The sequence below is a fragment of the Lytechinus variegatus genome, chromosome 17, assembly GCF_018143015.1.
Source record: "Lytechinus variegatus isolate NC3 chromosome 17, Lvar_3.0, whole genome shotgun sequence".
NCBI classification, from domain to species: Eukaryota; Metazoa; Echinodermata; class Echinoidea; order Temnopleuroida; family Toxopneustidae; genus Lytechinus; species Lytechinus variegatus.
Window position 1 is genome coordinate 12,358,827 of NC_054756.1, and position 9,940 is coordinate 12,368,766.

The 9,940-nt window shown below is 37.5% G+C and overlaps 1 protein-coding gene across 1 annotated transcript; it reads left to right on the forward strand.

The window, feature by feature from the left end:
* The first annotated feature begins 1,046 nt into the window (after positions 1 to 1,046).
* Positions 1,047 to 8,447, forward strand: LOC121430862 (regucalcin-like). Its single transcript, XM_041628285.1, has 6 exons — positions 1,047 to 1,236; positions 2,323 to 2,502; positions 3,858 to 3,967; positions 4,788 to 4,902; positions 6,136 to 6,267; positions 7,279 to 8,447. Exons 1-6 carry the CDS (start codon positions 1,083 to 1,085, stop codon positions 7,485 to 7,487), a joined length of 900 nt encoding a protein of 299 aa, XP_041484219.1. The 5' UTR covers positions 1,047 to 1,082; the 3' UTR covers positions 7,488 to 8,447.
* Positions 8,448 to 9,940: the final 1,493 nt, after the last annotated feature.

The following is a 9,940-nucleotide window of genomic DNA, read 5'->3' on the forward strand; positions in this document are numbered from 1 at the left end:
GCCTCTGATGTATTAAGACCGAAGCAATTGTAGCAGGAAAAATGTCATAATCAATTACTCTCACCATCACAAACCGGATCTTAGTTAAAATAATTACACCAGCGACTTCTTAGTTGACCTCCCATACACAGCAAAAAATGTGGTGCTAACCGGTGTACATAGAGGACCACACCAGTTATTTTACACCGGTGCTAAATTGGTGGTGTTAGTTTTACACCTATAGGTGTTATTACAACACCTACGGTTGCTACATTTACACTCTTTGGTGTTATGATCAATCTCTAGGGTGTTATTTTAACACCTCAGGGTGTGGTCCTCTATTAACACCAATTGGTGTCAGTTTTAACACCACAGTTTTTACAGTGTAGCAAATTTAAAACACTCATTCTATTTCTCCTCGTTTTCTTGCCTCCACCCCTCCCATGCCTCCTCGAAACAAACTCCCAATTGCATGTACTCTGATTCGCGAAGGTAGGTTAAGGAAGGGCGGGTCCAGTCGGATTGGACAAAATAGTTTTACATGTTTTAGTGGCCGACTTTTGTGCAAGAAATGGAAGGCCTATAGTTTATCCAACTTGACTAGAGATTGAACACTTGTAATGTCAGTTGAACCTGAAGCCCCGTCTGTATGTCTCCTTAATTGCTCATTCCCTTCTTTTCTTCTTTGAAAACGTTTCTAACGACAAGGCCGGTTTCTGTAGGCCCCTACCTGTCAGCGGGTTTGCCTTAGAACAGCCGAACCATGGATCCTCTCATGCTACCCATAACACCTCTTAACCGTATATTCACCCAGGTTATCCGGACCACCCCTGGAAATTTGCATCCACGATCAGGTTTTTTTTAATCTTCAGATCTAACACCATTTATGTTTTAGCGGGGGGGGGGGGGGGTCATTGTATCATAAAAGAAAATGACACGATCCATGAAAGTCATTTTTCATTCAATATTGTTTTTTAATGTAATATGAAAGGAAATGGGCCAACTATTGAACCCTGTGTCACACCACAAGTCTACGACATTTATTTCGTTTTGTTCTCGCAGAATAGGCAATCCATACTTGGACCAGTGGACATTGTGACGTCATGGCTGTTGAGGTTGTTCAGAAGGATACGGGATACCTATTGGAAGGTCCTCATTGGGATGATGTCACCAACACCCTTCTGTATGTTGATATTTTTAACAAGTTCGTTCATTCTTACAATACGGTGACCAAGGAAGCTAAAAAAGTCGAAGTCCGTAAGTATGTTTTAGTCATAATAAAAGGGACCAATGATCCCATTGTCGTATACTAATTATTTTAGTAAAGCTATTGGAAAAGTATGAATATTTTCCATGGTAAGCCCAGAAATGGACCATAATCAGAAAATATACTTGCCATTGATATTGTTCAAGTATTCTTGAGTAGCTATTCTTAAATAATAATCTTCCTTCTTTTTCAACATACAATGGTGCCGCCTATAATATGCCTATAGTGTTGCAACATTGGACTTGGACATATCAGATGATCACTTGAAATTCATAATGGGGTACCGAGATACACTTTTTAAGGTTAGATCGTATCGGAAGGCAAAGGTCGAATATTCGATAATGATAATTCATATCCATAAACACTATGACACCCGCTTTCTGAACTCGGGTGTAAACTTTGGTCTAAAGTTGTAGTTTCACTCGAGATATACAAAGACATGTGTCATAAATTAATAAATCATATTGAGTTTGAGGGTCTATCATTGACTTTACCTATGCAGTGGCGTTCTGAACCAAAAATGTTGAGGAAGCCAGATATGGTGTATCAAGCAAAATTTATAAAATGTTGCGAGCGAAGCGAGAAAGCAAAAACGTCGACATTTTTATTCTACAAAAATCCAGCATTTCACCCTTCTCTCTTTCCTGTGATTTTCTTGTTCGAGAAAAAATTAGAGGGGGTTATATCTAGATAAATGGCGCTATAACTACATGTGCATTTCAGAATAGCTCTTGTCCATTTTTATTCATATGAAATATGAAACATTACACGCATAATTATTGGGTGTTTCCATAAGAACTGTATGTTGCAGTGGGTTAGATGGGGGGGGGGGGGGGGGTCTTCCCTCTAAAAAAATTGCGACCAAGAAAAAAATATATGTTTTTGTGTAATGAATTGTTAAAATTTGGCTCGCTCGCATCTTTTTATAAATTCTACGCAATACGCAATATCTTACTCCCTCCACATTTTGGCACATTACGCAAATAGTATATTGTTGCTTGATTGATCATTTTGAATATTCCCCCATAAATAATCATGATCAGATGATAATACAATTTTACACCCGATTCATCCAGATGATGCCGTAGGGGCGGTTGTGACCACAACCAGTGGAAGAACTATGGCATGTGTTGGACGAGAGGTGGGCTACATCAACTGGGATGCCGGGAAATTCGAAACATTTTGTGAAATAGATCTAAAAAAGGGAACCAGATTCAATGACTGCAAGTGCGATCCAGCAGGAAGATTCTGGTTAGGTAAATATTTGAGCCCTTAATTTGATAAATTATTAATCTATCCATTTCTTCAGCTAGAATTGGTACAGCCAGAAGAATTAGAAAAAAATATCATCAGACATCAAAGTGCAACTTAAAGCACTCAATGCTAGTTGTTTAAGCAGACACTTCCGAAGAAAAGTATGGACTTTGTCACATTTTACAGAATCATATGATAACGATAAGATTGAGCTTAATATAAAAACAACAGTTAGTATTATCATTATTTCTAATAGAAATTATTTGAGTTAAAAGGCATTCCAGGCGCGTATCCATGATTTTGCACCCCGGAGGGCCCAACAAAATTCTGGCGCCCCTCTGAACTTATCGGAAAATGGCGCCCCCACCCGCCATGCAGTCATAGGTACCTTAAGTGCAAGTGGAATTATCTTATTTCATTGTCACGTGAAAAAGAGCAATCGATGAACACTTTTTATAAAATGTGTTAATGAAAAATGATATCCATGAATGTGTTGTAATGCAACTTTTTGAAAGGAATAAATGCGACCAAAAAGCATAGAATTTTAAACATTTTGGGTTTTTTATTTAGTTTAACTTTCGATAGGAGTGGTCAGGTGGTAGCCCCTTCTATAACTATTTGGTGTGCGGGAGCTGTAATTTCTTTACCAGGGGCGGATCCAGCTTTCGCCAACAGGGGGGGGGGGGGATTTCATCTATATGTCACCCGATTGGACATTGTAAGCGCTTTTTTGCAACCGTGAACATGATTGGTATATCTAAACATAATTGATGCAACGCGAAACACGAGCTGAAAATTTTTGCTTTTCTGACCTCAAATTTGGAAAAACTAAAAGCACTTTTATCAATCAAAAATAGGATGGTATCTATCTCAACATTTTATGCGTGCGCGAAGCGCGAGCTGACATTTCTTTTAATTTTCGACCGGATACTCCACAGTCATAGCACTTTTTGTAACCACGGTTGGACATTCTAAGCACTTAATCTAACCTTGAACATGATGGTCACTTTATTTATCTCAACATTTTATGCTAGCGCGAAGCGCCACAAGAAAATGATTTCATGACAGTGTCATAAGGTTATGGTCTTACCTGCGCCGACAACATTAGTAGTATAGGTGCATAGAGATGTATACTAATAACGCATATATCTCTATGTATAGGAGCCTGTTAGGAGTGGTGGTGATGGTGGATTATTAAAATTTTATTTTAACATAAAAGAAGCTTGAATTTGAATAAGGGTAACACAGAATAGGGGTTTTGATATTTATGACAATGACGATTATTTCGACCCATTTCCCTTCATTTGAAATTTGATCCGTTCTCCCTCTTTCTCGCCTGCTTTTCCCTTACTTAAAGGAACAATGGCTGTCCAAGATCCGTCGACAAGCTCGGAAGAAACCAAAAAAGGACAGGGCTCCCTCTTTTGTTTGAGTCCCGACAAAACGGTCCGAGAGCTTGTGCAGAATGTGCGTAGGTTTACCCCTGTATTTATTTGGGGGGGGGGGGGGTAATTGTAGAGTTGATTTGACGTAAAATAGTTTGTTGATTGCAATAATTGTGCCATTAATGCAATGGTCACATTTGTTCTACGGTGGCCGTACGGCGAGTCGAATACAGCCGTTTTAACATTTTTTGTCCAACTACATATAGGTGGTTTGAATCAAAATTGATAAAACGACTGTTTTCGACTCGCCGTACGGCCGCCGTAGAACAAATGTGACCATGGTATAAGTAGTGCAAGATTTGAGAAAAAAGGGTCGTGTGGTCCAGTATTTAGAGCATTGGACTCATAATCGCAAGGTTGTGAGTTCGAATCCCAACTCTGCCATTGTCTCCACTTTGATGAAAAGGCCAGAGAGTGATATCTGTCGTCTATAATGTCAGCCACTATGACTGAGTAACCTAGACGTAAAATGTGTCATAGGTAATTGATTATATACCAGCTTGGCGTTTACCAGCAAAATGCTGTCCTGCCGAGTTCCTACGGGAGTTACCACAAAAAGAAACATATATTACAACGCGTTCTGTATATCTACAGGCGATAAATTTTTCGTTCAATTTTCTCGTGTTTTACAAAAACAACTAATGTTTTCATGCTTTTATTTGAAAAAAAAAACACGAGGGGATGGCACTTTCAAAATGTCCGAATCCATTTGTTATACTACCAGGGTAGCAAGGGTGAATTAGAGGAAAAGGTCATTATAAATGCATTGCCTGTTAGTAATGACTCAAAGCTTATCTACATTTTGTCAGTGTAACATTTTTCTATTCATCCATAAATTGCAGGTTGACATATCAAATGGCATGGCGTGGACAAATGATCAGAAAACTATGTACTACATCGATTCGCTGACCTACGGCGTGGATGCTTTTGATTATAACATCGAAACCGGTGAAATTGGTACGAATTATCCCATATTCTCTTACAAACAATAACGAAATCGTTAATGATAAAAGTCAAACATGTCAAACGTTTGTCTAGATCTGGATATGGGTGTGTACGATGCAGCGCCTTACTGGGCATATTAAAACGCATCATTTTTATTAAACGCAATAGGTCGCCTGCCTTTGTACACGAAAGAATAAAAGGGAAACTGAACAAGAAAGATGAACTGGGTTATGATTTTTTTTTCTAATTATAAAGAGGTGACTTCAATGAGCAGACAAAGTTTTCACTAACATTATGTTTAGGTTGCTACTGAAGGCTTTTAATAGATGTCCACCCGTATTTCGACTCAGGACAAAGATCATTTCTTAAACTCTTTGGTTAGTCCGACTCGGCAAGAAAAAATATATGAGAGTGAAATTATCACGTTACGAAAATTATGTTCAAAAGGGTTGGGGTCTTTTTTTGCTCATTCGGTTTGATTCGCTCGCTCACGCTTTTTCTTGGCAATTTACCTACATGTACCTGAAACTTTCGCCTCATTCGTTTGTTATTATAATAACAAAGTACAGTACTTTATCTTAATATTTTTTTAAGTAGGTCCCATAAGGAGAACACGCATACCATCAACCACAGAAGTTTCATAAAGAAATCATAGACAGCAGGTCTATTGATAAATGCCCCTGAGCATTCGAAATTTAGTTTTGTTCAGATTATTTCCATTAATTCACCTAATATACAAACATTTTACGTTGGGTGACATGGGTATAACATTATCATGAAATGAAATAAATGGTTCTTGAGACAAATAGGAGTTTATTCACAATGAGAATTAAAACCAGTGAAGAATTGAGGCGCCTACACTGTTAAAAAAACCCTGATTTTACAGAAAAATAAAAGAAGATTTTGCAGAAAGCAATACCAGAATCATTCTTTAAATTCATGAAACAGGAATTTTTCTGCATTTTAACAGAACAGGTCTGTTAGAAAAAGGGGAAAAGAGTGTTTTATTTAAGGAAATTTGTAAGATTACACACACCAAATACCAATTTCCTGTAAGATTACGTAATCTGGTAAGATTACAGGTGTTCTCGAGACTCTGCTGCAGGAACTTCTTTTAGTTTAAGGATAAATTTTCTAACAGTGTATGTTGTAAAGACAGCTTCTGAGTAAAGTCATCTGCAGGGCTCTTCCGAATTTATCCTATTCTTCTGTAACTTTTTAACAATTCCTCATGAAACCTCACAGCAAACAGACGACAGGTTATCAGCGTTCCTCAGTCAGACGGTATACCGGATGGTATGTGTATCGATGATGAGGGTATGCTATGGGTGGCCTTGTTTGATGGATGGGCTGTTAACAGATATAACCCCGAAACAGGTAAGTAGATTGATGAGAATGAGCTTCTTAAAAATATTTATTTATTCATTCATTTATTAATTAATTAATTTATTTATTTATACATTTGTTTATTTATTTATTTGTTTATTTGTTTATTTATTTATTTATTCATTAATTTATTCATTTACTTGTTATGCAACCCATGGCGTCCATTTCTCCGGCAAAAAAATTATCCACATTGTGCTGCACCCAACCTACGTGAGGTGAATAGGTACCCGGTAGAATTTATTCCTTGAATGCTCCAAGCGCCTTCAGCAGCTGGAGATGGTATAGTCGGGGTAATTATACAAAGCGCCATTGAATAGGTAACTATATAATGTTATTAAAAATGCTATATCAATATCATTATTAATCGTAGTATTCTTATTATTATCATGATTACAATTCAATTATTATTTCATTATTTCTCTAATCGAGGTGGCATATTCAGTTATGTAAACTGATTTCCTCAAGGGCCCAGAGACTTACAAAGACCAATGTATTCAATAATACATACAATACATTAAATTACTTACGGGCAAAGCCTATGATGAACAAATAATTCTTTTTCTTAAAATCTTTAGTTTATTTATTATTTGTTGTGTACATAATTTTGGAGGATCATTTCCAACAAGCGATTTTTTATGATACTACCACCAAAGATATTACCTAGTATGTTTGTATATTATGTATACAATGTTTTTATCTTGAATTGGAAATAAATAAATTGAATTATTAAACAGTTGATTTTGTTTGCCTACTGTGAAGTGCTTTTTTCTATTTTCTTCTTGCTTGCCAATAGAAGTTCCCAATCGAGTTCGTAAGATTAATTAAACCATTGTTTTGCCCTGATTCTATTACCCTTCTTCACAATCTGGATTTCGTTTGAATGATTCCCGCTTAACATGCTTAAAAACCTATTGATCAATTGTGCTGATAGGTGTCATTGTAATAAATTCGTACTAGAATTTACCAATTTGGAATTCCCACAATTTTCTTCTTCCTTTCCAGGCGAAAAACTTCGATCCATCAAATTCCCAACCAAGAACATCACAAGCTGTTGCTGGGGCGGGGCCAATCGCGATGAACTTTACGTGACGTGTGCAAAGCACTTTCTCAAACCAGATGAACTCAAAGAACAAGACACCGCTGGCTCCATCTTCCGGGTTACTGACCTAGGGGTCAAAGGGGTCAAGTGTGACGTATTCAAAGACAAATAATGGTCATTTTTTTTATTCTAAAAAGTGGAACCAATTATTTTTCTATTTCACGTTTTGTAAAAATATATTTGATTTGACGTTGAGATCTTGCCGTTATTCTCATATAATGCAATTTTTGTAGATACATGCACCATTCTATGCTGTGCGGAAGAAATATCGGCGCGTTGCTAATCCGTGACGGTTAATATAATAAATTTGAACTGTTTGGTGAAAAAAGAATTCTTACTCCGTAATTATGATTCACACGAGTTGTCGATATTAATGACGATATTCATGAACAGCGTTACGTGTGCTGCTCATGTTATTATACTGTTTCACTTCTTCTGTTGTTTTTTTAGCTCGAATTTATAACAATCTTGTTTGCCCTGCATTTAATGTTCTACCAGTTGGCAGGGGCGTCCCAAGGATGTTAGAAAGGCAGTCTTAAGATGCTTAAAAGTGACGTCATATATATTTTTTCGAATTAGAGCGGTATCACAGAGTTACATATCCTAGAACTCTGATTTGTACATTTTTCAAATCTTTCTTTCCCCTCCTATCCTGTTTTTTCCCCCACTACTTGAAATATCATCATGATCACAGGGGAAGGTGGTCGCCCAAGGCACCCCTCCCCTTGGTACCGCCTGCATGTCTTTTGATATTATGAGTTATTCATTCTGTACTCACTTTGTTCTGTTGCTCAGATAAAATCATATTAGAAACAAATACTCACGCAACATTGTTTTATGACTTATTGACGTGGATAGTATAACAGGGCCCCGTCTTACAAAGAGTTACGACTGATCCATTCAGCCTCAACTATATGGAAATCCATCCATAACATATTTTTTTCCTTCAGGAAATTTGCATAATGTCCTCTGCAAACATAAAGAAGAACACTGAATTCTCAAAGAAATGATGAATGTATGGACATACATCATATCTAGAAATTATTTTGAACAAATCTGCATTTTAGATGTTGACGTTGCTGGCCGTCCATAGTTATCATGGTTATGGCCGATCGGATCAATCGCAACTCTTTGTAAGACGGGGCCCAGTAATCAAACGAGAAAGGAGAAAGATTGAGAGAATCAGAGAGAGCCAGATAAAGAAAAAAAAACTATGGAAGCTTAAAATGGCCACCCAGACGATCAGAAAATGTCGTCTCGTCATGTGTACATCTCTTTGGGAAAGATATGAGACGGCAAGTTCTTAGATCTCGTCATGTCTATACATCTTGTGGGAGAGATGATCAGATGACACGATCGTGGATCTCGTCATGTCTACATCCATTGAAAGAGATGATCAGATGATAAGATCTTGGATCTACATGAGATCTCGTCATCTTTTGGCAGGACACGACTATCTTAGGCTATAAACAGGCATCGAGCAATGTTGCGTCCCCGTTCGAACTTGAAATTGCATGGCGCCCCCTATAGTTTAAGGTCAATTTGGGCCCTTGGTTGAACATGAAATTCTCGCCCCCAAGTGAAATATGACTTTGCCCCCTCCCCCTCTTCAAAACATGGATTTGTCGCCTCTGGTCAAATCATCGAATTCGCGCTCCCCTAGTTCGAACATCAATTCGGCGCTCCCCTAGCATGCCTAGTATGAACATCATTTCGGCGCCTTCTAGTTCAAACATCAATCGATGCCCCCTAGTTCGAAAATCAAATTGGCGCCCCAGTCAACATCAAATGGCCGGGCGCTTCCGCCCATTTATTAGTTATTTCCCCCCTCGTTATCTTTTCCCCTCTCCTTTTTCTATTCTTTTTATTTTCCTCTTACTCTTCCTTTCTCTTCTTCCCTCTTTTTTTTCTTCTCTCTTCATTTCCCCTCTTCCTCTCTTTCTCTTTTTTCTTCTTCTCTTCCCTTTGCCCCTCTTCCCCTCTCTTTTCTCCCCCTTTCCTCTCTTTTTTCTTTTATTTTTCTCCCTCTTCCTTTTTTTCCTTTCTTTCTCCATGTTCTTCCCTCTCTATTTTCCTTGTCTTCCTTTCCCCACCACCCTCTCTCTCGCCTCTCTTATTCTCCCCACCTCCATCCCAACTCCCCTCTATAAATTCTAATCAACACTCTGTATGGTGAAGTCCGTCAACAAAACAACATGAGTTAAATAGATCTAATGATTATGATGCCATATGTTTCATTTATTCAATTCGATTCATTTATTTTCACCCAAGGTAACAAATTAATTTCCGAAAACTATTCTCCAAGCAGGTCCTGCATAACATAATGAAATTTAAAATGTTCATTAATAGTTTTTATCAAAATTGTTCTAAAAAATTATGGCACTTTGAAAGTTTCCTTCATCTGCGTGATCTACATTACCGCCAATGATATGTAGATCACTGTTGTGTGAATACATTTGTAAAATGAATGAATGAATAAATAAATGTCATAACTCCCTACTGTACATCGAATTTTTATCTTATTTCCAAAGTGAGCTTTCTTGTATTTTCTCTATTTAGTCTCAA